The following is a 25,721-nucleotide window of genomic DNA, read 5'->3' as shown; positions in this document are numbered from 1 at the left end:
TAGGAGAGAAACATTGAGGTATTGGTAGAAGACATGAAGGAGGATATAATTGTTTTTTGAAAGCATTGCGTTTTTTGTCACATGGATGAACTCGGCGGGCATAGCGTGGTAGAGAAGTTGGCAGGTTGGTTAATGGGAGCGGCAATGGTGGGATATAGGTTAGTTTAAGGGGAAGAAGAAGAGATGTTAATGAAGTTATATATATATACAAGAACAGACGAGGCTGGGTTACTTAGACAAGAGGAGCGAATGATGAGAGATGTCCAGTGAGCGGTAGCAAACATGAAGATAGTAGTAGCATCACAAAACACAACAATAAAGCGTGGGCCGATCTTTTGAATTGGGTGTTGTCTTGATCATTCTGCCCTCTCTCTCTATAGGTCTCGTCTATAGGCGCGCAAGATTGGGTGGGTGGGGTGCTGTAGTTGTTTTGATCAGCGACGAATCTCAAAACCCTCCTCTCCCTCCACCACATCCCGATCCTCCTTGTCGAGTTTGACAACCTGGGAGCCTCTCGGTCCCTTGTCCACCTCTTTGAGGAACTTGGAGAGGGCGTCCTCCGCCCCCTGAGCCTCGCCCTCGACCTGGTTGTTGTCTGTGTTTCGGACCCAGCCGGTGAGCTTGTGCTCGGCTGCGCGGCCGCGGGTGAAGTATCTACCATGGACGTATATATCAGCTTCCAGCTATTCGAAATCTTTCTGTAGCAGACACTACCGGGGGGGGTGTGATAAGAGGACGCCAAGTCGAGAAAGAAAAAAAGAAACATACCGAAATCCAACTCCTGTTCATTTCAAAAAAAAAAAAAGGATATAACCATGTTAACCAGACAATATCTACTACAGTAATCCGGCGACATGGTATATTAACCAACCTTGCACCATCCCCCCATGAGCAAGGAAACGAACCTAAGAACCATCATCATCGTGTTAGCCAGACCTTTGATATGAGAGAGACTGACCCCTCCATCATTCACGCCCAGATGATAAGACGGGACGAACTTACTCTTTTAACCATTTTGAGAAATCTAGATTTCTCTTGTTTTTCTGATTGCTTTTTCGTCTTTTACTAGCAACACTGCTATGTAGATTCTAGTAATTCAATCAATTTAGGTGTGTAGAGCAATGTCTAATCGATTAAAGAATGGAAGCGAGGCTAGTGATGTCACCGGCCAAGACATGACTTGGATGCAGATGAGAGCTCCGATAAGATAAGGGATGTCCCCCGTTTCTTTCAACTCACCCCTCTTATCATGTCAATCAGAGATGACTACCAACAAACAAACAAACACGGCAGGTATACAGGTGAATTCAGTACATTCATGATGAAGCTAAAAAAAGCCGGTCTAAAAAACCCCCGTTGCCCAATGCTCGCCCTCAACTGAACATACACCACAATTCAACCTCCCCCTATTTCGTATCAAAGCTGTACTGCAACCAACCACCCAAGGCACGCAAACTTTCCCACCGTACATTCTCGTCCGCCTCCCCCATCAGCTCCATCACCCTCGTCTTTAAACCAAGTTTCTCCAGCTGGCCCCTCTTCTCGGGCACCTCACGCACCAAATACCCAACATCATTGCACGCAATCGCCAGCACCGACTTGTCGTCCTCCCACGGCTGCTTCATGATATCCACCAGCTTGCGGATAAGCGCGCCGTTCTCGTAGTCTAGAATCTTGCGGGCGTTCTCAGCCCAGAAAACTGTGTTGCGGTGGGGTGGGGACCAGTGCAGACGGCCAGAGTTGACTTCGCCTACATACTCGTCAAAGGTGGTCTTGGTTTTGGTGTACTCCTCGAGCAACTCGCGGAGCTGGTCCAGATCTTCTCTCAGATCGGGGTCGTTGAACTGTCTCGTTTTGAGGGTCTCCAAAAGGGTTGGGAGCCGGGCAAGCACTGCGATGGCAAGCAGCGTGTTTTGATTAGCGGTGAGGATGTTGAGGAGGGTGGAGAGGAGTAGACGGGTGGTCTTCTCCTTGGGGGAGAGTCGGAGAAGCTGGGTGTAAAGAGCGATGAAGTCGTATTCCCTGGGTCAGTTAGCACTACCGAATAACATGTGACAAACAGGCATCGCCTTACTTGTTGAGATCGTCGCCAATATCTGCAGCCTCAAAGCTGAGCTGCCAGATGACTAACAGCACATGGTAAAGCAACTGAAGACCGACCCCTCCACCGAGAGAGCCCTCAAAGCCGCTTCTAGAGGGATTCGTTGTCCCACTCCAGAGGCTGGCCGTGGCGTCACCACCGCTGCCAATACCCGCTGCCGCTCGTAGAATCTTTACCAGGGGGGCCACAGTCTCGCTCCGCTGCTCCCAGAACTGCGCCCTGGGAACACGACCATACAAAAGTGATGAGTACTCTTGCACACCGATATCCTGAAGACCTGGGTCGGAATTCGTTGTGAGGGACGAGAGATAACTGTAGATGAGGGGGAGGGCCTTGGAGGCGGCCTGGGACTCGTCTCTGGAACCAGCCATGAGACTGACGAGCACAGTCGAGGTCAGAAGCGGGATCGGATCGTCGGTTACAGTTCTGTGGCCGAGAAGAGGAATGAAATGTTGGTAGGGATCGCCAGTCTTAGCAAGTGCTTTGGAGAGCGAGGGGACGGCTAGCAAGATGGATTCTAGGTTAGCTAGAGCACTTTGCAATACAGGGTACAGTTCTGAAAGATGACAGAATCCATGTCGGGTATCGTCCTGGAGGAGTTGCTTTCTGCCACGGAAAGAAGGGGCCATCAGATTCCACATGGGAAGCTGTGATGGCTCGGCGTGGGAAAGGACGACATACTTGTGAGGAGGTCGTTCAGGAGGACGAGGATATACTGGACCACATCCTGGCGCTTGGTGGCCAATTCCAACACACTCTTCTTCCCTGATCCTCCCACAAACAGGGCGCTATATCCCTCCAGATCGGACTCGATTGTCTGTTTACGCACGTCTTTCTTGACCTTATCGACGGAGCGGATGCGAGCGAGCTGCTCCTCGGTCAGGGTTCCCGCGCGCACGGCGCCATCCCAGGGAATCGGTCGCTGACGGATGTTGCTTTGCAGCGAGGCCAGATACGTCGGTGGATCGAGCGACATGGTGCAGGCAACCGTGGGTATCAAATGGTGAAGTCGGGAATGTCAATGTGGGAGCTTGGACTTCGAGGTTGGCATGAAGCTCTCAGCAGCTGGGAGCGGGCCAACCCAAGTTACGTAACTGCGCCAGTGGGCTTGGCGTTTCTGGGTGAGGCGTGGACGTCTCTCTTGCAGCTGTCCGCGCCGTCAACCGAACCAACGCCAAACACTCCATCCTGTCAAGGCAGCAGGCCTTTTAATTGCTACTATCTTTACGAGAAGCAAACTGGCGCCAACCTTTATTAAAAATTGTCTACCTGCTCCGTACAAATCCAGGATATCCAAATCCTGTTCTCAGCTTGGCCAACCTGACAGGTATATAACAGTTCTCTCATAAGTGGGATTTCCAAGTCGTTGATATACCGCAGAGGTATTATACGGCGTCACTCACTCATACATCACGTGTCTAGTAAATCGAATATGTTGGGGACGGGGTCTTGCAGATGCGCGCGCAACGGGATGTTGCAAGGATCATGGCGATAAGTGATAATCGTCCAGTGAGCCAAGATGGCGGGGCCTGAGTGGTAAACAGTGGACGTCACCATCTAAAGGGGCACGGAAAGGGGAGCTCTAAAAAAGCAGGGCAACAAGCCAAACCGGCTCCTGTCTGTCGGACATGGATTGGGGCTGTTTGACCGCTGGACAGGTACAGGCACCTCCTGCGGGCTGCCAGCTCACTCACGCATATTCCCCCGTCCATGCAACACCCGAGCCGGACCTACAGGACCGAGGCGCTGTCGTAGGTCAAAGATCTAGATCGGCCGAGAAAACGCTTGTGCAAAAGAAGAAGGACCCTGAACACGATGCAGAAAGGAGGGGGAAGGGGAAGAAGGATCCGTTACAAAACGATGGGTCAGGTCCAACCAAGGGTGCAAGGGGAAAGAAAGATGACGAGAGGTGGGCGTGAAAACCGAGAGGCTGGGTGACAGTGGGTGGATTGGTCGTGACAGCTTCGGTTCGCGGGGAGGTTGGGAACGCAGCCCACACTGAGCCCGACCACCGTCACCTCACCCAGCCATTTCCAATTCGCGACTTTTGCAATAAATCCCGCCAAACTGCATTCCCCGCCCGGTTTTCCTCCCAGTCCGTTTCCCCAAGTTCTAAGCATTTTTTCCCCTGGAATTTTTCCTTCTTTTGCATCTTGCACTGTCTCACCACACCATTGACAAGAGAGATGCTTTGAAGCTCCGTTCAAGGTGTTATCGCAAGCTATCTTGAGCGGGTCTGTCACCAAGAGTCGACTTACACGCATCTCGCTGCCGAACTCAGACCCCCAAACGGACAGGAGGATCACGGGCGAAAAAGCTGTTTTACACGACATCCACGACTTTATGATTTGGCAAATTGTCATTCATTGGATTGCGCCGAGCAGGATCGCTTCAACACTAAGAATTTTTCCCGGCTTCACAAGCTATCGGCGCCATCTCACCGCTCCGGCGGGCTTTCAATCACTTTTGCGGTCATCTTCACCAGAACACACATCAAGCGACCAAACTTCCCGAGACAGTCTCTCAGCTCGCTCTCCAAAATGTTGCGGCTCTGGCTTTTCCTAGCCGGCTCGGCCGCTGCGATCCCCTTCAACAATGGTTTATACGCCGCTGGTTATGGCTATCTCGTTCAGCGCGACGGCTGCCCAGTACCATGCGGTTACCAAAACCAGTACTGCTGCGACACCAACTCAGCATGCGTCACCAACAACGGGATAGCAGCCTGCACACCGGCTGCGGGAGCAGGCGGTGGAGTGGCCTGGTACACGACAACCTGGACTGAGACCAAGACTTATACCAAAACATGGCAATCCGTCATTCCAGCTGCGACCGGTGTCAGCGGCGCCGACTGCATTCCCGAGGCCGGCAGCGGGTGGATTGCCTGCGGCTCGATCTGCTGCGACTCTTGGCAATACTGCCAACACGCAGGGCAGTGTATGGCCAACCCCGGTGCTGGCCCCGGAGGCGTGGTTATCGTGACAAACACCAACACTGCCGTGCAAACCGTCACCACCCAGTTCAGCGCGCCATTTCGCGTTACTAGCGGCACCGCGACAACGACAAACTCGGCTGGTGGAGCTATTCAGACGGGGGATGACGCGGAACCAGTGGAGGGCGGTACAGCCGGTGGCTTGAGCCCTGGTGCCATCGCCGGTATCGTCATTGGCTCCATCGCCGGTGTCGCCCTTCTCCTCGCCATCTGCGCTTGCTGCATCGTCAGGGGTCTTTGGCACGGTGTCATGGCCATTCTTGGGTTCGGCAAGAAGGACAAGAGAACAAAGGAGACCATCATCGAGGAAGAGCGCTACACCCGCCGCGGATCCTCGCACGCCGGGCGCACCAACCACGGTTCGTGGTATGGCGGCCGACCTAGCACAGTATCATCGCGAAAGGATAAGAAGAGCGGCGCTGGCCTGTTGGGGATGGGAGCCGCGCTTGGCACTCTTGCGTTGCTGCTCGGATTGAAGAAGGATAAGAAGAAGAGAGCCCCGGTCAAGAGCAGGAGTGATATCAGCAGCAGCTACTACTCTGATGTTTACACAAACGATAGTCCTAGTACGTTTTCTCCCTGTCCCCCCTCCACACCATTTACAAATGAATCACTAACAACCCCAACCAGGCTCCCTCAGCAGCGACAGACGAACCCGCCGATCCCACCGCCATAGCAGGCAAGGGAGCAGGGTAACGAGGACGACCACGACACGTGTATCCCGCGCCCCGTCGGCGAGGTCGGCCAGATCACCAAGGAGGTCTCCCCCGCGGTAATGATTGAGTTTATTCTCATGACCTCCGATTTTTACCCTTGCCATCTTTTCAGAGATTCAAGGGAGAAAAATAAACACAACCCTAATGGATCTTTTTTTCTTTCCGACGAGCAACACGAAGTCGACTTGTACATATTAAGCCCCTTGCACACACACACACACATCGCCCCATTTTGCCCCTTCGGCACCTGTGTTTTACTCTTGCAATTTTTGTTTGTTCTACGCTGGGGATATAGAGTTTTGGCTTTATTTGTGTGTGATTTTTGAAACTGACCCTTTTTTTGGTATGGTATGGGACGATGGGGTGGCTTATATTCAGCACTGGCGTTTTGGGCGTTGTCGAGAAGCAAGCAAGCCATGCGAGAGGGAAAGGGAGGGGGCTTTGCTCAGGGAATGGAGATGTGGTATGAAGTTGTGTAGAGGAACTGAAGAAATGAAAATGAGATCATGTGAATTCTGATATCTGTATAACGAGCCCGCTGAATGTGTTGAGTGAATGTAAACGAGAGATAAATGTAACTGGTCCTACGGTTGTACTTTCTCTTTGGTATTTTTTTAGTATAGCAAACCATCCGAATAACTTCGTCCCTGGCCGCATTGTCTCTCCACCTGAAGAGTCTGAACTATATATACATCATAACGCTACCAAGTGCGGGGATAAGCCAGGCTTTTGGCAACGATGGAGCGTGGTGATCTAAAGTTGACGAAAGCAACACTGCCAAACTAAAGACCTGGATGGTAGCTGGCGCCTCTCATGGAATCAATCAATCCATGTAATCTTGCCGATGCCCCCAGAGTCCATGTAGTGCTCTCTGGACCTGCTATTACTCCAAGCTGGAATTGTCTAGACGCGATATCAACGACAAAAGGGGGTCCCATAAAGTCACCATGCTCATATATCAAATATCAGAGGTTAGAAACACGCAGTAGTTTGACTTGCTTGTTACTTCCAAATTCATTTTCCGTCCGGGAGTAATTGACACATGCTTTTCCCACGAGAAACACCTTGGCTCCGCCCGTGATAACTGAATCACCAGTCTGCTCTGGGTATCATCATCGCCCAAATACAGGCGAGAGCAAATCGTCATCATTAGCTCGAGAAAAAACAGGCGTGACCTCGAAGACGTGATATTGGTATGCACACCGCAAAACCCGTTTGGTTGAGAAGGAGGTTGCCCATTTTGCCAGCAGCGTTTTTTTACGCTACAAGAAATATGCAAATGCCCATGACCCCTTGCCACTCCGGTGTAACCCCATAAAGCACAAAGAAACCCGTGGTCATTTTCTTTACTCCTCCTCAACGTTGCCCTTCTCGGAAACGTAGATACCGTCCAAGAACTAGAAGCAGTGTTAGCACCATAAACCTTATCTTCCTCGTAGCACTGTAGCAAAGTGGCTGTTGGTCCACCGTAGCTGGGGCCTTCACACACCTTACGGATATCCTTGTTCCGCACTCTGCAGATCTGCTGGATATCGGCGGCGCTCTGGGAAACAGCCTCGAGGGAGTTACCCTGGAGGATGAGCTCATCCTTCTGAGCCTTGGAGGCCTCAACCTCAACACCGGGCTGCATCACGACAGTGCGGACGAGCTTCTCACCGACGAAGTTGCTGTAACACACCCACTCGTCAGCCCAAATTCTTCTCCCATGTTCCCAAGTTCCAAGTGTTCGTCACATCTCCCACACTCTGCCATCCTGGGGCTGCACATTCGTTCGTAACATACCGGATCTCGACGACGTGGTTGCCAGTCTCCTTGTTGACGTCAAGGTTGACGTTGATGGGGAAATGGGCATAGACGTAACGCATCTTGTACTTGAAACCCTTGGTGACACCGATGATCAAGTTGTTGATAAGGGTGCGGACGGTGCGGAGAGCGGCAACGTTCTTGCGGTTGCCATGGTGGATCTCGAGGCTAATAACGCCCTTCTTGATGACGGAGAAGTTGACGGCGATGTGGCTTAGGTCCTTGGTGAGCTTGCCTGTTGTAGGAGCGCATTGTTAGGTTACTGTTTCTCGCCAGAACGGGACAGCCGCATTGTCCGAAGCTGTTCCCGGCTCCAAGGTGAGGATTGTGAGTTTCTACTTACCACGGGGGCCCTCAACCGTTACAAGTCTCGACTTGATGGAGATCTTGACTGTATCGCAAAATCCGTCAGCAATTGCCCTTGCTTCCATTGACAAAATCCCAAGCAATCCCGCCCGATATCGATCGAATCGTCCCAATAATCGCTGGCTACAAAAACCGTCGAGTCTCGTCATCGTCGTCGTCGTTGGTAATTCGAAATGATGGCGCCCAAAGTTCATCCTTCTTTTGACCGGGCGGGACGCAATGGATTCATTTCGACAGCACTGCACACGTACCGTTCTCCGGGACCTCGATGGTCTCCTCACTGTGGATGTAACGCATGGCTGCGGTGCTGTTGGGTTAGTGAGGAGGCAAGTTGATTTCTCGTCGTCAAGGTGGACGGAGGTCAGTTACAAGCCCGAAAAAAACCACACACGATTTTGGGACCCGGAATAATTCAAGTTGTGCGCCGGTTAAGCCTCCAGCTTCTGTTAGGGCAGAGGTCCAAGCGCTCCTGCGATTGGTCCAAAGTGGGGAGGCTGGAGCAATGTGGGGTATATTCTGGCCTGTGCGTCTTCTTCTGTCGCCTGCCGCAAGTGAATTTCACCCCTCACCACCAGCAAAACATCAACGTCAAGCCTGGGTGGATTGCAGAAGACGTTTCGAAGCAAAAGAGGGAAATACAACGCGGTACATTTCAACCGAGCCCCGTACAGGTTACTTTCGGCCACATTCTTCACATGAAGTTGATTCTGAGCAACTCCTGGGGGGTTTGACATCACATCTGCCATGAATATAGGCCTGAAAAGAGATACCACTTGTTGTCCTATGTTAGGACTTCGCAGGTGCTTGTTCTCAGCTCTCTATACTGATTCAGCTCTTTATTTTATATGGGAACCCGGGCCTTGAGCTGCGTTATACATGGATATGTCGAAGGTGTCTCACTTCTCACTGATCAAGAAGGCCATCAACCATCTCTTTGCCCACCCTAGAGTTTGATGCCGTAGGAATTTTGTGTACTTAAAAGACTTGGGGACTCTCAATGTGTCTAGTTGCAAGTCTCAGTCTCTAAGCTACTTCACTAGACTATTTTGATGGTTTTGCAATCCCCAATGCACATGTAGTCGACGAGGTGCCATGTAAGAACGGCTGATGAAATTCCAACTTTCATCACACAAGGCTTTATTCAGTTCACCGAAGCATTGATCCATTGAACATCAAATGAGACTCTTATATACTTAATACCGGTTATTTAACTTGTCCTTTTTTGATCTTGGACACATGTTTACGTAGAGTACCGATATCAACTTGCCAGGAGGACGGCAAAGCCAAGCTTGCAGTCGATGGACGTCATTGGCCGACGAAGCATAGAGCCCCACCCACTATCTGGAGCTCTCCCGTACCGCGCGCAGTGCTTCCTGCCCGCACCGACAGCTCGCAACTCCAGACATCACAGGAACAACGACGGCGCAACACAGTTCAAGTTACAAGTTATTCGAACTTGCGGTCTCAGCCTTGTAACTCCCTGTGTAAATAACACATAACAAACATATCAAAAACCTCGGGCTCTGCAGTTCCTTCTTCCTCAACAATTGAGCCGCCGCTATCAGTGTCCACCCATCCCAGCAGTCCAGCTCCACATACATCCGACTCCACGACGACACATCATATCATACAACCAGACACAAACAATAGGGCAACAACTTTAGAGGAACGAATACAAGCCCATCATGTCGTACTTCTTTGCAACCCCCGTCGATATCGACATAGTGCTAGAAGATGCCGACGAGAGGTCAATGGTCGATGTCAAGCTTGATAAGAACCGACGGGAGAAGGCACCCTTGTACAACGACGGCGAATCCGTCAAAGGCGCCATCACAATACGGCCAAAAGATGGCAAGCGGCTAGAGCACACAGGCATCAAGGTCCAGTTCATCGGCACAATCGGTATGCGCCCCCATGTCCTCCAGTTCCCTCCAAATCCCAAACTCTAACCCCATTGCGACAAATAGAGATGTTCTTCGACCGTGGCAACCACTACGAATTCCTCTCCCTCGTCCAAGAACTCGCCGCCCCAGGCGAACTCCAACACCCACAGACCTTCGACTTCAACTTCAAGAATGTCGAGAAGCAGTACGAGTCTTACAACGGCATCAACGTCAAGCTGCGCTACTTTGTCCGCGTCACGGTATCCCGTCGCATGGCCGACGTCATTCGCGAAAAGGACATTTGGGTCTACAGTTATCGCATCCCCCCCGAGATGAACAGCAGCATCAAGATGGACGTTGGTATCGAGGACTGCCTGCACATCGAGTTTGAGTACAGCAAGAGCAAGTACCACCTCAAGGATGTGATTGTGGGGCGCATCTACTTCTTGCTCGTGCGCCTAAAGATTAAACACATGGAGTTGAGCATCATCCGCCGAGAGACGACGGGAGCGGCGCCTAACCAATATAACGAGAGTGAGACGCTGGTTCGGTTCGAAGTAGGCTATTTGCATACTCCTTACTCACATTTGTAAAATAGGACTTTGACAGCTAACAGCCTTAGATCATGGACGGGTCGCCATCAAGAGGAGAAACGATACCTATCAGGCTGTTCCTGGGCGGGTTTGACCTAACACCAACGTTCAGAGATGTCAACAAGAAGTTCTCCACGAGATACTACCTCAGTCTCGTCCTTATTGACGAAGGTAAGCAGCTTTCTCGCTACGACTCACAATGTGACTGGTCTTCTAACAACTTGGTAGACGCGAGGAGATATTTCAAGCAATCAGAGATCATCCTGTATCGTCAAGCCCCGGAACTCACCAACGGGCCAGATGGCCTACCAGCCCCAACAGAGGATAGAATTACCACTGTGCCGGCGTAAGTTGGTCAGGACTTGTCGGCGGTGGCCATGGCGGTGATGAGAGGCATCCTTTGCTGACAGCTTTGTGGGTTCAGGAAAAGGAAGGAAGGGGCCAGTTCGGATTGAGAGAGGGCTTTTTTTTTGTGACAGCGAGGAGATTCTTGTTTCTGTTAGCGAATTTGGCTGTATAAAGCTTATGTTTGATAATTTTCTCCAGCATTGGGCAGGGCGTTTTTTTGGGTTTAAAATAAAGGGGTTGTCTTGTCTTCAATGTCAGCCAAGGATTTCCTCCCAAGTAGTTGTTCGCTTATGGTCACCGAGTGTACACAAGCAGAAGCGCAAAATGGGGATAGCCTTTTGACAATGGCAACAAAAAAGGCATCTCCCAATTTTTGATTCTCCTCAAAAAGCTTTAAAATGAAAGAAACAAAACCCCTACTACAAAATCGGAAAAAGCATTCATTTACAAGACCCAGCAAAAAACACTAACACCCAGCCGCCGCATCCCTTGGTACCCATCCATCTTCCCTTTGCTTGGCTTACTCCCCCTCCCCCCCTCCATCTACAAATTCTACGTTTTTGCTGTTGTCTGTTTTAAGCAATATCCATCATGTCCACGTCTTCGTCGCCCTCCCCCATGATACCAAACTGGTTATTCTGAATCGCCACAATCCTGTCCAGCTCGAGCTGGTAGTTCTTCCTAATGTCCGCCAGCGTCAGCAGCTTCCTCGGCGCCTGCCCCTCCGCCGGCCTCGACAAGAACGACTTCATCTTTGCAACCAGCGCCGCGTCCTCCTCCTCCCCATCCCCCCCGTTCTCGACATCGAGCTTCTTTGAGAGATCCTCCAGCTGCGCGTCGAGGTCATCACCACCACCGCCGCCGTGGTTAATTCTAGGAGCAGCGGGGGTCAATTTCTCCTCGGAAGAGACATCCTCCAGAATGTAAGCTTCCTCGGGCGGCACGCAGTTCAACGCGTTGATCAAAAGAAGATACTGCCTCGTGACCTGCGTGTCCAGCGCGTCGCCGTTGACGCTGTTGATCTTGTCGCCCTCGCCTGCCTGGCGGAGCTTTTGGAGCCTGTCGAGCAGGATGGCGGCGCCACCGCGGTAATCGTTGTGGCTGATTCTCCAGGCGTAGAGAATCTGGTGGTAGAGTACCCCGCTGAGGACGTCGCGGGTGGCTTTGCACTTCTCGAGGAGGATGTCATCCACCTTGGGCTGCAGACCGGAAAAGGGGAGGCTGATGAGTTGCTTGTTTTGGCCCGTCTCGCACATCTTCTCGACGAGCTTGCGGAGGTAGGATCTCTGCAGGGATTCGTCCTGCATTTGGAGGAGAGCAGAGTGGGCTTCCTCAAAGTGGGAGATGGCCGTGGAGGCGGTGAACAGACGGCTCAGCATTTCAGTTTTAATGCTTGCTGTGTCCTGCGCACTTGTTTGCACGAATTGAAGAGCCAGGCGGGAAAACTCCACAACGTATGAGTAAGCCTTTTGGCGTTCGAAGAGAGAGACGATATGGCTGTAGTAATTGGGGAGCCCACTGTTAAGGAGGTTCCATTCTGTATCGTCGAGGAGGCCGGAGCTGTGGCGATCCATGTGCTTCATGGTGATGCTGAGGCCAATGGCTGCTCTTCTGAAGTAGTAGGCAGCGGTGTCGTAATCCTTGTGTGCAAGGAAGACACGACCTTGGATATAAATGGAAAAGGGATCCTGGTCGGCGAACGGCTTGAGCTCGAGTGCAAGATCTGGTCGGTCATGTTTGAGCAGGCCGCATTGGAGAAGGCACGTCTGGAGGATGGTCGTGCTGCCAGGGGCGCAGAGGTCCAATACCAGGTCCGTGATGGCGGAAATTAGTGGCTCATTGCTATCTTCTGGCAACCCATAGAGGTGACCTGTAAGCCCCTCCAGAGCTGTCACAGTGTGTGTCTCCTCCTGTCCACGCTTGGCTAACTGAGGAGAAGAAACACCAGACACCACCGCAACTCTGGTTGGAATGTTCAGCTCTGTCTTGACCATCCACCTCAGATGCTCCAGTCTTCGGAGAGCCCCGATTAATCGCCGGTAGATGGAACCCACGTCGAACCGCGAGTGAAGTGGGCTTTCCTCTTCATTTTCGATATCAAACTCCATGTGAACAAGAAGTACCAGCTGACTGAAGAGAATTCTCCGGTGAAGCTCGACTGTATCTTGAACAGAGCGGACAATGACCTTCCGCCCAAACCCAGTGAATTGCTCTTTAAGCTCCTGTGAGTTGGCGTCGCTCGTGGCTGTGATCAAATCAAACAGATCCTCATACAGACGCGAGGTTACTGTCCGGTAGTTCTGACCAAGAATGTCGGTGACTTGGGCGATATCGTCATCCCCGACCGATGACCAAAACCCTGCCCGATCTAGGAACAGCTGCATCCTTTCACTGTCCGGCAGCGAAGACTCTTGGAACAACTCGGCTCGAAGGGCAGCGTGGCTTAGTTGGGATGTACTGTCGTTGAAACCTTCCACAAATGTGAGACCGGCAGCAACCAGAGCAGCGACATCCTCATCCTTCTTCTCTGGACTCGAAAGATTGTAATAAACACGGTCCATATCGCTGCATTCCCTTACGGCAGCAAGCAAGTCTGCGCATGCAGTCCACACCATTTCTTCCTCCGGATCATATATCAGTGCAAGAGCTTCGCCCCTTTGCTTGTCAAGCTCAAGCAAAAGACGCCAAAACCGCATCCACTGCGTTTCGCTTGTACCCCTGAACTGCTCGTAATCAGCACCGCCGGCTGAGGTCTTTCCCAATGCCGCCGTGGACCCCAGAACAGAACAGATGGACTCTGCAATACTCTTGCCCGCTCTTGAAGATGTCTCCTTGTAGGTACCCAGTCCCTTCTCATAAACGGCCAGGGCAGTTTCAAGCGTAGCCTTGGAGAATCTCCCAGGGAAGAAGATAAGATCGAGCCATTTCTCAGCGGAGTCGATCGAGTTCCATGGCCCCGAAGCTTCCACTGTTGGTACCGAGTTTTCAATATAAACCGTCTTCCACCCGTCATCAAAGCACCGATTGCCGTTCCGCGGGTGTATTTGCAGCCTGTGCACGCGATAGCTGGTGTTGTTCTTCCACAAAGCCCAGAGTTCTGGCCCTTCTGTTTTGCCCATGACGGCGAAGTCGGCCATTGACCAGACATCCATCGAGGATGGGCTCGGAGGAATCAATTGCTGGCCTGAGAAGTAGTCGGCAACATGAATCGACCCCTGATCGTTGGCCTTGACTTTCCAGAACTTGAACTCGCCGTTACCGACAGGCGAAAAGGTCGTAACCAGACACTCGCCACGAGCGCCTTCCTCTATTCGGATTAGATTGCTCTGCGAAGGATTGATGTTCCATGACGACCCTTCCTGCACATCCCTATTCGCATTCAAGATGTCGCCAGTGTATAAGATTGAACCTGTGCGCACGTCCCACACCCTCATTCTGTGATCTAAGCAAATCGTGAATAGAAAGGCGGTGTTTTCGAGTCCCATGGTCGCCACTGCTGTCGATACGGCCGCTGTCAACTCCATGTTGATCTTTTCGTATCGGACCGTCGGGTTTCGCTGGAAGGGAACAAGCCCACGCAGACTTTGTCCCCAGCCGGCAACATTGTAAATGGTTTCTTTCCAAGGCGACGCATGTACTGTGAACATGACAAAATTAGCACCAATAGTTCCAGCAAGACCTATGACATAGGGCCTTACCATCGTGTGCCTTGTTTCTGTCAAACTTCAAGATGCCGCCGTCATGCATAGTGACGATAAACTGATCAGAGTTGACAACCGCAAGGCGATGCGGGTGCTTAAACCCAAACCCTGGCGGCGAGTATACCCGGCAAGCATCTCCCAGCCCCCCGTCACTCGTTGTCTTGTTGCGGAAGAGCTCAGGTCGCAGTGTGATCGAGTACAGCTTGTTCGACTGGTCGACAACGAAAACGCACAACGAATCGGTATCCTTTGGGTCTGCAAAGCCGATGCATGAACTGTGTATCGCAGAAGGGAAGCGAAGGTTGAGAATCAATGGCGCATCGACGACTTGTTGCTGCTTGCAAACATCGGCGACGCGAATGCTAAGAATGGTGCCATTTTCGAGGACACGCCAGAGGAATGCTCGGGGAGACTTGTGGTGTTTTCGGTAGTAGATGGAGGAGGCAGTCGCAAGGCTCCTTGACCGGTAGCCCTTCTCGTCCTCGGTGCTGGTTCGGTTTGAGCTCGCCCGTCCGTAGGCGCTTTGCGGTGCGACGCGGAGCTGCACAATAGACGATGGCGAAGCAGGCTCTAAATTCAATCGCGCCTCTTTGTAGAGTATCTCAAACTTCCTGGAGGGCATCTTGACCCCATGTGATGTTTTTAGCGACCAATCGACGATCCCGGGTGCGTTGTCGCGTTTCGTTGCTGGTAGACTGGTCGCGGTTCTTGAGCTTTGGAGGGCAGAATTCTGGCCGCCTTGCCAAGCAAGCAAGGAAGCTCTGAGCAAGACTGGGCAGAATGGCCCGGGCTGAGCTAGGATGGGTTTTCTGATAAGCTGATAAGACACAACAGGCAGGAGCATCTCGACCATCAGCCAACAGGAACCTTGATTTATGCTTTTGTTTTGTATGGTAGGTAATAAGCCAGGAATTCCATGCAATTAATTCAGTACTGAAAGTACAAGCTAAATCAGATAAGATCATCCTACAAATGCGATGTCTCGAAACGCCTTGCTTGTCTCTACCATGACCCTTCATTACCATCCCATAACCTTTACAATGCATCCCGTCCATCCTTCATGTCTGCTCAAATAAATACATGTATACTAGACTCATTGACCCCATGCCTTTGGAGAGAATCCATCAGTTCTTCTCCATGTCCTTGGGGGCCGGGTCCCCGATACCATCTTCGCCAATCGCGAAAAGACAGTCACTCTCTGGCAGACAAGGACTGTCGTAAATCTTGGCTATTCTTGTCTCAGCCCTTCCCTTCTTTAAACTGATGCGTGTTGTACTGGCATGTGCGATGATGTTGCCGCCAATGGGCTTCTTGGGGTCGGGGTTGAACATGGCTGATGGACCGCCATCGACCTGTGCCACCACCTGGTTCGTAATAACGACAGCAATCCCGAACTCATCAGCAAGACGCTGAAGAGTACGCATGAACTTGGCGAGATGGGTCTGACGAGAGCTGAGCTCACCACGACCCAAAAAGTCAGTTCGGTAGAGCGAGGTGGCTGAGTCAACAATCAGAAGACTGAATCGTGTCTCGCACATCATGGCGGCTGCTTGATTCAATAACTGCAGTTGATGATCCGAGTTGTACGCTCTCGCATAGGCGACATTGTCGAGAACCTCTTCCCCAGAAAGACCATATCGATTGGCCACAGCAAGAAGACGGACGGGGCGAAAGGTGCCTTCTGTGTCGATGTACATGCACTTTCCCTCGCCGCCGCCCATATCAAAAGGCAACTGACATGTCACGGCCAGTGTGTGGCAGATTTGTGACTTTCCCGTGCGAAACTCGCCGAAGATTTCAGTTACGCTGCCGGTTTCAATGCCACCAGCCAACAGTGTGTCAAGGTTCTTGGAGCCCGTCGTGATGGAGATGAGCTCACTGCGACGCTGATGCATTTCCGTAGCAGTCGTGAAGCCCATGGGAACGAGTTTCGAAGCTTCAGTGAGAATCTTTTGAGCTTTTTGTTCCGAGATACCCTTGATCTGTTCAAGTACCCTCCTTGGTGTATAGGCGACGGACTCAACCGTGTTGTAGCCTCCCTCGATGATCATTTGAATGTCACGTTTAGTCAGACCTGCAACGCCCTAAAATTTTTAAGTCAATGATTTTGGAAATGGAAGGGTGGGAGGTAGTTAAAATGTACCTCCAAGGCTGCGAGGGGTGTGGGCGCGCCAGGGTTGGGTCCCCCATCCTCCATCGCTGATTCATCGTATTCCTCGTGAGCCGACATGTTTCTTAATTCGCGAGGGTGTACAATGCTCTCTTTCCTGTTCCAGCTTCGGAGGTTTGTGATACAATCAAGTATGGGATTGGAAGGGCGAAGAAGATGCGTGTAGGTGAAAGTTGGTGTTGACCCGAATCAGTTCAGTGGGCGCGGGGCGCGTTAAGCTTTGGAGCAACAACGACGCGGAATCCCGTGACCACTTTCGCCTGACCTGTGAAGGGTGGGTCGAGCAACCTGCGGTGCCAAGACCACCCCCCCGCTGCGTGCCTGGAAATGTGGTGCATGCCGATTGGGTCCCTTGGATCTTCATGAAGCTTCAAAGTCAATATGAATTTATATCTTTTGATCCACAGTTACGATTAGCCAACAAACTTTCCCCAGCAATTTGTAAAAGCGGAAAGGGTGATAACAGTTTCCAAAAATACGGGCCTCTCAAATTCATACCATCCTTCTCCGGCCTCCGAAGCTCACTCCAAGTTTCCTGTCTCATCTGATGGTTAACACCCAAAAGCTATTTCCAACATGACGGTGTATACAAGTTCATAATTCATAGCTATAGCTCTGCCTTCAACCCCATTCGACTATGTCCTCGGCTTATTGGGAGACTGGGACGCAGTTCTGCCCGGAACTGGGTTCACGGAGTGGTCAAGCTTCCTTGGGCCTCCAACAGTTCCAGCTGGTAGAATCTCGAATCCCCCGTTCACCCTCCGAGAAGAACGGTTCAAGTGCAAGTCTCCGGGCCCAAAGGTCGGCTCGGGGGCTGGTATGCTGCTCACTGGTAACAGGGGAGTCTGTGTTCCACTGGGTAGTCGAACTGAGAATCCACTGGGTGTACGGGCCGGGGTTTGAAAAGGATCTGGGGGTGAGTCCTGCCCATTCCGCGCACTATCCACCTGATGGTACTGATACTGTCCTTCACAAAGTGGTTTTGGCGCATAGACCCTCGAATTGAGTGCTGATGAGTTGCCCTTCCCACTCCTGCTTCTTGCCGAGGCAGACTCTCCTAGCGACGACACTGAGCTTTGCTGACTAGGATAATGGGGTATTTGTTGACTCGAAGTGGGGACGTAGATATCGTGAGGCTGTCTCGATCCATGCCCCTCCAAACTTCGAAGTGTATCCTCATTCAAGCCGCCCATTGTTCGAAAAAGCGGTCGTTGGCTCTCCAAAGAGACTTGGGAGACCGGTGGTAAGGCAGAAGATTGGCTACTTGCCGTCGAATTGGAGGATACAAGCTTCGCAGTAGCTGGGTCGTCCTGGGATGCAGGTCTTGAGATCCATATCCCATCAACCTCCACGCCACCCTGTATAGCTCGAACTCCGAAGGGGATATCGTTCGCTCGCTTCATGCCAAGACCTGACCTGCGCATCTCCTCCACCCGCAGTCTCTTCTCTTCGTCCAACAGCTCTTGTTTTTTCACCAGACGGTTATTCCACCAGAGTTTCATCAGCCCTGCACAAAATACAGCCACTATTCCCATAGCTAGGATCTGCCAGGTACGCCTAGTTAGCGAAACGAAACCCTCAACAGCATGTTGAGAAAGGTAGAGGACATACAAAAGTCATCTGCTGCCACAACTCCCAAGAAACAAAAAAGATGCCGTTGGCCATTGTTGTTTCGGGTGCATAGAGCTGTGCCAGATACCGATGAAAATACTGCTAAGTTTGGGACTGGCTGAATGCTGGAGGCTAACGAGCCTCCAGGCAGGTAAGGTGGAGATGTTGAGTTTCGAGAGCTCGGGAGGGTTGAAGGTCGGTGTCTCGGTGGAGAGGTCCTGCCTGTAGCTCTGTGCACTGTGAAAGATTTCACGCTGGATGTTGGTCACCAGAAGGAACGATGTGGTAAGGCTCGGGTACGTCGCCTTTGACTTGTTCCACAGATGGATTCGTTGGAAAGTGTCTGGCAGACAAGAAGTGTGTCGCTCTTGGCTTTTTGAAGAGCCACTTGACTCTTTCCAATCGATGTCGTCAGGTTCGAATGAACTGCTATCAAACTCGTGACTTGAACCACCGCTGTAACCCGTTTGCTGCAACTTACGCGGACCCAAATGGATACGACCAAGTGTACCGGACAAGGCGGCCTCGCGGTGATGCCCAGGGGGAAGCTGATTTTGGCAACTCTGGCTGCGAACGGCTAGTTGCATTCACAGGGCTGAATACTCCGGGATGGCGCCTTCTAAGTTTTCTTCACGATACCACTCCAATGGTTAGTGAAACGCAGGTCAACCGATGGCCTCTTTGCCAGAGAGGGGGTGGTGCAACACAAAGTCCTTGTAAAAAGTTAAGAAGAGCAACAAGATTGAGATGGATGAGAACAGCCCAATGACAGAAACTGCAAGAACTTTAAACAAGACCGGACGACAAACGACGAGCCCACTTAACCACTGAGCAAACGATCTGACGAGGTCTCCCCATTTTGTACTGGAAACAAGACAGGCTTTCGGGTACCGGCATTCAACAAATTCTAGCGCCGAAGAAGTCACAAAGCACCCCTCATACACCGCAACTCTGCCATCACTCTCCCGCCCGATGAGCCTACGAGGCTTGTCCTCCCGTCATTCTAGACGCGGTCCATTGCAACCTACAATCCGTCAACTCGCACACTCACCAGCACAAGTGGGGCGTTCCTTGCATCCCAATGACCACCACCTCCTCACCAGGCTAAATACGCAATGCACACCTGAGAAGATAGCAACCTGGCCTTTGAGCTTCAAAACCAGGCTCTGGACCCACGATCGAGCCTTGGGGTGGTGGTGGTAATCGATTGTGGTGATGATCATCGTCTGTCAAAGGGGGCGGCGGCCCGAGAACTGACAAGAATAACGCACAGGGTGCCAGCGAATAGATTACTTGCAGTCGAAGCTTTGCTCAATACCTTAGCCCTCGCCAAAGGGTTGGTAGATTGCTTGGCAATTCATCCATATTGCCACAACATTCAGCATTCTCTCCTCGGCATTTACCTCCCCTTCTCTGCAGCAATCATGTCGGCTTCGGCGAGGACGAATGACGCGGCAAACGCGGTGAAGCTTCATCGTGGGGGTTTGCGCACTGCGTTCCACTGGACCTTATGATCACCATCGGAGTCATGGGAACCAGCTACGAATTGGCCGCTTTTAAGCATCAAGACGTTAATCGAATCCACAATTTGAAGCTGTTGAACATGATGGCGAAATTCACAGCGCCAAGGGCAGCTGAAGTTGAGGCTGGCAACCCATGTCAATGATCCGCACCAGTAGACGTTGCCAAGATTATGTAGGGCTCAGCTGAAAAAGGGGGCAGGGGGTTAGCTTGGCGTGTCACCCTAGCAACCAGTTCGTGTCAGTCGTTTCCATACCTTCCTGATTAGAAACAAAAAATGAAAAAAGGGGCCGGAAAGATTGCATCGTCTGAAATACATAGGTAAAAATATCTCTCTTTATACCCAGTCGGAAAAGACCTTCTACATCACAGCTGATATGTGACGAACACTAATGAGAAAGCTCACTTTGTATTTCGTACAACCAAAATATCTTGAAGAGGGCAATCTAGCCTGAATGAATGGCAAGAGGTTTCCCTCCCTTGCAGCTTAGTCGAGTTACCGTCTGGAGCATTCCTGGCGGCCACACCTCCTCCTTGGACGTGCTTGTGTTTCTTGGTGGGTGATTAGCTGGTAGTATTAAGCTGTCAGAGCTGTAAGCTGACCAAAGCTATCCCAATCTGTTATTGTTCTCACCTCACTAACCCTTCCTTCAGTTAATGTTCTTCAAAACAGCTATCAGCTCTGACTGACTCATCGTTAACTCCCCCATTCCCACCAAACCTCCCTTGGCATCCCTAACACCAACTCACACACAAGACTACTATCGCGCGGCCCCACAGAATCATCTAAACCCCTTTCAGCATGCAAAAACCAAGGCTTCTTTCACCTCGGCCTCCGCCACCACCCCCCAAGGCGCCGCCGCCGTCCTCTCTCAATCCTCCCAACCCTACGATCTTGCCGAGACTCTTTTCAGCTTCACCAGTCGCGACGAAAAAAGAAATACTCCCTCCAAAAAAAAGCCGCCTCATTATGGTAGTTAGTTACAGGCCAGCCGGCAAAGTCGAAACAGCCGATCTCATCCACCCACCCAGTCACACACCAGGTTCTTCAACATTGCGCAAAGATAACCTCTTCCACCCTGCTACCTCTTCTGACTTGCTCTCGGGAGTAAACCCCCCCCATCTCCCCTTGCTAAAAACCTTTTCATATCCACCTGCCATGCCCTCTTGACCATCCTAGTCCAAAAACTTGTAACTTGCCCTTCTCAGCCATCACTTTCACCAATCTCGACGACTTTTTCAACCATGATTAGGCGCCTAACACATACCATCTACTCCTCGCCACAGTAAAATGGCACAGAGCCCCCCCCCCGCCTGCTCCCCCCAAAGACCGACTTCAGCAACCGCAACCATCATCCTCTTTAACTCTGCTCGGCGGCCTCGACATAGAATCCACCACTTCCCCGATCCCCGGGTAATGGGAATGGGTCCGGCCTCTCACCGGGCAAGCTATCGTCAATCTAGGGAAGATACTCACAAACGGCTACCTCAAACCAGCTAAACACCCTGCTGTGCCACTGTTGGAAGCGACGGGATGAAAAAGAGGCACAGTATCGTGCAGTTTGTCAGGCCGAACAATGATATTTTGATCAAGACCGTAGATAGATTTGAGTGCGACGGGGGCAGGGGTGAATAATACCAGGTAAGTTTAAACCAATACTAAAAAGAACGAGGCAATGGGGACGAGAAAAAGGTTCTTACTGCAGAGGAGTGGATGGTGCAGAGGCCCGTACAGTTTGGTGATTGACCTTGTGGAAACCACTACTACACATACCTTCTTCAAGTTTCTTTCAAGAGAAAGTCAACACACCCAGGCAGCAGGCACAGCAAAGGATGTCAACTCAAAACAGGCAGGATTGGCCTTGCTAGGTCCTATGTGAAAATTGCCTTACTACACTACAGAGAATTCAAAATATTCGATAAAGCTGTCGGCAAGGCCAGGCCGTAAGCAACAACAACCCGGTGGTAGTCGTTGAGAGAAATTTTCTTCTAGTTGAATGGGGAAACGGTGTTGTCGACCTCAGGATCCAGACAAAGTAGATCGGCGGTCCTCCAACCCAGAAACTCTCCACACCTTATCGCTAAAACAATGTCATGACGAAATCGCCTACGAGATCTCCCCAAAGCCAAAAGAAAAAACGCGCAAGCTAGCTGACATGCTGAGCAAGGGCAAGAACTGAAAAGAACTGAAAAGCAAAAGGTCTCACGTAACCCAACCAACGCCAATTGGCCTCAATGAGCGTGAAAGAAAGAAGTTTCACAACTAGAAACGTCAAAGTGTCAAAGCATCAAATAACGTGGGGAGGCAGAAAGATCAAAAAAAAACGCAAAAGCAAAAACGCCGTTTTGGTCTTCCCCAGACAAAATTCAAACCAGCTACGCCAATAGAACCCCCCAGTCGATCCATGCTATATTGGTTTGACCATCCCCAACGAAGATCGGGCCCATATGAAAAGGGTATATATCCTTCACTGATCAGATTGAAGCGAAATGCCCATCGGGCTCGCTGGATGGTTCGTATAGTCGTCAAAAAGTCCTCAGTCGCTGCTGTGCGACTATCCCTACATGTCGAGGCTCATCCCCTCAACCAAAAACCCATTCTCGTGATGGGTGTTACATGAAGTATCGTAAAAATGATGTTGCTATATCCCACAGATGCCGATGGTGCTGAAAATGAGGGCCGTATGAAAGTGAAGAAACCGCCCGAAGTTGACGCCAAGTCCGTATGATGATTAGTAGAAAAGACAGTAGAGAAGACGTTGAGGCAGCGTCGATGACTCGGTCAAAATGATTTACCGAATGTCGAGCTGAAAGGGTTTGAAGCGGCCCCCTATCGTGGCGCAACGCGGGCATTTCCTGCGAGCACCCTGCTCACCCATCAAGACGTCGACGCATGCCTGGCAAAGACCGCAGATGCACTCGGTACAAGCATAAGATTCCCGCAGTAGCGAGACGCCCTGGCAGGCAGCGCAGTATATCTGCGTGTTTTGGGAGGAAAAGCTGGGCGACGAATCGGACAGGCCCCGAGATTCGATGTGAAAATTATCGCCGCTTTCGCCGCTCTCGACCGACGGGAACGGGTCGGGGCCTTCGTTGTTGTAAGACGGGGGCGTGAGGGCTTGTTGTAAGGGGGACGCTTGGTAGCTCGTGAAAGTATTGTGAGGGAATGGCGGCAGTGATGCACGTGGGATGGATACGGGCGACTGAGGCACCTGGGTCGTCAGGCGTGGGTCGAACATGGAAGGGAATTTCAGACTCACTGGAGTTCTGTCCTCATCGATGTCTTCCGTTGCCGAGGCGGCCGCATCGATCAGATCCTCCCAGCGCTTGCCAAAATCAGTTGTTGGCTCGACCGAAAGGGCTTTTCTGTCGGCACCGCCTGGTTTGAGGAGATCGGGATTCACATCATTTTGAATCCGGCGCAGCCATTCAGCGGCAGCACCCTTGGATTTTCTCCGGTGATGGCTCCGTTTTGAGATGGACTGCTTGCGCGGGCGGTTGGCATCTAGGGGTCTGTGCAGTGGCGGGAGGGTTGAGGATCGGCCTGGGGGAGAGTTGGCCATAATCGAGGGAAGAACCTCGCGACGCCTATTAGGATCAAGACCGGAATACGGCATGCTCGTCACATCTGCATTGGTCAGATGTATGGGTGGCAGTTCGACCGATGTCCTCGGCCTGCCGCCTTCGTGGTCTGAATGCCAGTCCTGTATGAAAGAAATTCCAATCAGCGTTTGCGCACTGCAATTCAACAGCGATTTCCACTCACCCCTTCAGACTCCCATCCGTGCTCGCTCTTGTAGCTGTGCAGCTGCGCCAGGGCGGCTGCAGCAGGATACATGGCGGCTCCGCCCTGGTACTCATCAGGGTGCCGCGGGGTGCCAGGGGCACTGGAGTCATCTCTACGGTAGCCATGCGCCGGTCCTTTGTTCTGGCTCATGTGCGCTGGAGCAGAGGTAGGCTGGGCGGTCGGTCGCGGTGGGGTGTTGATCATGAGCAAGAAGCTCTCCTCGGTTGCAGGCAGCTTGGCGATATAGTGCTCTGGATGCGCTCTTCGAATATGCTCCTGCATTGAGCGGTATCTCTTCTCCTGCAGTCGGGAGCCTTGTCAGCGCAAGCTGTGGCGGTCGAGATCAGACGGGTCAGACTTACGCCAATGCAGCGCTTTCTGCAACTGGAACCATCCTGATTGTGAAGCGGGCACACAACCTCATTGTTGGCGTCGGTAATGGAAAAGGACGAAGTGAGAGAAGACCTTGGAGGCATCTTGAGATGCTAACCCCACCATGCGATGTCGAGTGCTCTGGCGGGGGAGGTGCTCTCGGAGGTCGAGTCGATAGGCGATGATAGCGATAGCGACGATAGGCAGCGACAGGCAATTGCGGTGCCGATAAGAAGCTGAGCGGTTAGGGTCGGGGTCGCAGTATGTAATTCAGTTGAGCACTTGAGAAAAAAGACAACCGCGAAGCTTGTTACATTTGGACCTGTCGACGGTAAGCTAGAAAATGAATTGTTTTCTGGAATTGCGCTTTGGGGAAGAAAGAGCTCCAAGCTCCTTCTTGCAGGTGTAACAAGAGGTGTTTCGAAGAATGGACGGGCGGTGGTGGCAATTCCCCTTGGGGCCTGGGGTGGGAGCAAAGACAATGAATGGATGGAACAGCTCGAAGGGAGAGGGCGGGGATCGAAGCGGGGACCGTCCTCGACATCAAGCAATGGGAGCCAAGCACCCCCCAGACAGGGACAAGCACTAAGGTAAGCATCAGCGAGCAAGCAGTGACACGGTGCCGACATTCTCATTGACGGGTATTGAGCCATGCGCCTAGGTATCTTTGGGGTCACCCGCTCCGAAAGCAGCTCTCTCTGTCCACGCTGTCTGCTACCTGTTTAATCCAAGCCTTGCCCACCTTGTTAAAGAGAGACTGCCGTGCTTTGCAAACCCGCTCAACGGCGCCCAGAGCCTGGTGTCTGTACAAGTACCGGCTAGCAGGCCACAGTCTGAACAAGCCACGCCTACTGTGCCGGGGTAGGATCGCCTCCACGCAATCCCGGAGCTGGAGGTGTGGGATGGATAAGGGAAGAAGAAGACGGGGTCAAACCCGCAGCTGCTGGCGTCATGTCGTCAGGGCAGACAGGGGAAAATGGACTCTTGCTTCGGGAGTCAGCATGGCAGACAAAAGCTGCCATCACGCTGTGCAATTCCATGCAAAATGCGTCAACTCATACTCGTGGTGCAGCCGCAAACTGGGATGCCCAGGACTCTTGACCTGGAACCTGGCAACAGAGGCCTCTAGTCTCTCGAGGCGGTCAGGTCAGGTAGTGTCAGGCGCCTCGACGTCTTTCCAAGGTAGGATGGCCAGAACAAGCGGCAGCTGGGATGATGCGAGAGGCGAGCTTCCGCCCACGCAGCGCCTGTTTTCTGGCCAACAAGAAACCGGTTGTCTGAGCTGAGAGCTCCGTGGTCTGCTCTCAACTCATTCAGCTCAGCCTACTCTGTACCAGGCCTGCCTTCCTTGGAGGCTCAAACATCTTCGTAGCGGACAGTCGAAGCGCCAGTGGGGGGGAAACGAGAGTTTTGTTTTCTCCATTCGTCGCTAAACCCGACTGACACGGGCTGGTGACGGACTTGACTCGGTTGAACAACAGATGACGGGCCTCCCGGACGCGATCAAGAAGGGGCGGGGTGCCTGTCGAGCAAACGAGAAAAAGTGCTCGAGTTTCGACAAGTTGAGCACATGCGCCGACATGATTGGATGCCGGGAGGACTCTCCCGAGCTACCCCCATGCTAGGAAGCTTTCCTGGCAAAGCTCCCAAAAAAACGGTAGCAGACAAGAGCTGTGCTCTTTGGGACGGAACGCTGTGCAATAGGACCTGTGAAGCTCTCTAGATCCCGTGCATACTTGGTAGCTATGCCTGTGCCTATC

General features: G+C 51.9%; 10 protein-coding genes across 10 annotated transcripts; 3 read left to right on the top strand and 7 right to left on the bottom strand.

Annotated features, from left to right (window-relative positions):
• Nucleotides 1-334: 334 nt before the first annotated feature.
• On the bottom strand, nt 335-1,014 carry QC761_113510 (uncharacterized protein; the record flags this gene model as incomplete). The annotated part of the gene is made up of 3 exons (XM_062874627.1): nt 335-654; nt 841-905; nt 1,003-1,014. 3 exons carry the CDS (start codon nt 1,012-1,014, stop codon nt 435-437), a joined length of 297 nt encoding a protein of 98 aa, XP_062737799.1. The 3' UTR covers nt 335-434.
• Nucleotides 1,015-1,406: 392 nt separating this feature from the next.
• VMA13 (H(+)-transporting V1 sector ATPase subunit H) lies at nt 1,407-3,205 on the bottom strand (the record flags this gene model as incomplete). Its single annotated transcript, XM_062874628.1, has 3 exons — nt 2,783-3,205; nt 2,075-2,603; nt 1,407-2,022 (listed from the first exon to the last, which is right to left on the bottom strand). Exons 1-3 carry the CDS (start codon nt 3,075-3,077, stop codon nt 1,407-1,409), a joined length of 1,440 nt encoding a protein of 479 aa, XP_062737798.1. The 5' UTR covers nt 3,078-3,205.
• Nucleotides 3,206-3,534: 329 nt separating this feature from the next.
• QC761_0015020 (uncharacterized protein) lies at nt 3,535-4,020 on the top strand (the record flags this gene model as incomplete). The annotated part of the gene is given in 2 exon segments (XM_062871980.1): nt 3,535-3,852; nt 3,870-4,020. The coding sequence occupies 2 exon segments, from the start codon at nt 3,812-3,814 to the stop codon at nt 4,018-4,020; spliced, it is 192 nt and encodes a 63-aa protein (XP_062737797.1). The 5' UTR covers nt 3,535-3,811.
• Nucleotides 4,021-4,641: 621 nt separating this feature from the next.
• QC761_113530 (uncharacterized protein) lies at nt 4,642-6,285 on the top strand (the record flags this gene model as incomplete). The annotated part of the gene is made up of 2 exons (XM_062874629.1): nt 4,642-5,656; nt 5,721-6,285. 2 exons carry the CDS (start codon nt 4,642-4,644, stop codon nt 5,864-5,866), a joined length of 1,161 nt encoding a protein of 386 aa, XP_062737796.1. The 3' UTR covers nt 5,867-6,285.
• A 456-nt stretch (nt 6,286-6,741) lies between these two features.
• Nucleotides 6,742-8,535, bottom strand: RPL9B (60S ribosomal protein L9B). The gene is made up of 5 exons (XM_062874630.1): nt 8,227-8,535; nt 7,953-8,000; nt 7,589-7,844; nt 7,296-7,473; nt 6,742-7,203 (listed from the first exon to the last, which is right to left on the bottom strand). Exons 1-5 carry the CDS (start codon nt 8,270-8,272, stop codon nt 7,153-7,155), a joined length of 579 nt encoding a protein of 192 aa, XP_062737795.1. The 5' UTR covers nt 8,273-8,535; the 3' UTR covers nt 6,742-7,152.
• Nucleotides 8,536-9,159: 624 nt separating this feature from the next.
• vps26 (Vacuolar protein sorting-associated protein 26) lies at nt 9,160-11,135 on the top strand. Its single transcript, XM_062874631.1, has 5 exons — nt 9,160-9,877; nt 9,943-10,415; nt 10,481-10,622; nt 10,680-10,797; nt 10,876-11,135. The coding sequence occupies exons 1-5, from the start codon at nt 9,661-9,663 to the stop codon at nt 10,904-10,906; spliced, it is 981 nt and encodes a 326-aa protein (XP_062737794.1). The 5' UTR covers nt 9,160-9,660; the 3' UTR covers nt 10,907-11,135.
• A 227-nt stretch (nt 11,136-11,362) lies between these two features.
• On the bottom strand, nt 11,363-15,353 carry QC761_113560 (uncharacterized protein; the record flags this gene model as incomplete). The annotated part of the gene is made up of 2 exons (XM_062874632.1): nt 11,363-14,436; nt 14,498-15,353. 2 exons carry the CDS (start codon nt 15,351-15,353, stop codon nt 11,375-11,377), a joined length of 3,918 nt encoding a protein of 1,305 aa, XP_062737793.1. The 3' UTR covers nt 11,363-11,374.
• A 48-nt stretch (nt 15,354-15,401) lies between these two features.
• On the bottom strand, nt 15,402-16,730 carry rhp51 (RecA recombinase Rhp51; the record flags this gene model as incomplete). Its single annotated transcript, XM_062874633.1, has 2 exons — nt 15,402-16,584; nt 16,644-16,730. The coding sequence occupies 2 exons, from the start codon at nt 16,728-16,730 to the stop codon at nt 15,625-15,627; spliced, it is 1,047 nt and encodes a 348-aa protein (XP_062737792.1). The 3' UTR covers nt 15,402-15,624.
• A 575-nt stretch (nt 16,731-17,305) lies between these two features.
• QC761_113580 (uncharacterized protein) lies at nt 17,306-19,861 on the bottom strand (the record flags this gene model as incomplete). Its single annotated transcript, XM_062874634.1, has 2 exons — nt 18,282-19,861; nt 17,306-18,214 (listed from the first exon to the last, which is right to left on the bottom strand). The coding sequence occupies exons 1-2, from the start codon at nt 18,333-18,335 to the stop codon at nt 17,306-17,308; spliced, it is 963 nt and encodes a 320-aa protein (XP_062737791.1). The 5' UTR covers nt 18,336-19,861.
• A 1,725-nt stretch (nt 19,862-21,586) lies between these two features.
• On the bottom strand, nt 21,587-25,600 carry QC761_113590 (uncharacterized protein). Its single transcript, XM_062874635.1, has 4 exons — nt 23,952-25,600; nt 23,569-23,889; nt 23,063-23,506; nt 21,587-23,005 (listed from the first exon to the last, which is right to left on the bottom strand). The coding sequence occupies exons 1-4, from the start codon at nt 24,063-24,065 to the stop codon at nt 22,595-22,597; spliced, it is 1,290 nt and encodes a 429-aa protein (XP_062737790.1). The 5' UTR covers nt 24,066-25,600; the 3' UTR covers nt 21,587-22,594.
• Between the last annotated feature and the right edge of the window lie 121 nt (nt 25,601-25,721).

This window comes from Podospora bellae-mahoneyi (assembly GCF_035222275.1).
Source record: "Podospora bellae-mahoneyi strain CBS 112042 chromosome 1 map unlocalized CBS112042p_1, whole genome shotgun sequence".
Lineage (NCBI taxonomy): Eukaryota > Fungi > Ascomycota > Sordariomycetes > Sordariales > Podosporaceae > Podospora > Podospora bellae-mahoneyi.
Note: the sequence above shows the minus strand (reverse complement) of the source record. Positions and strands in the feature narration are given on the sequence as shown.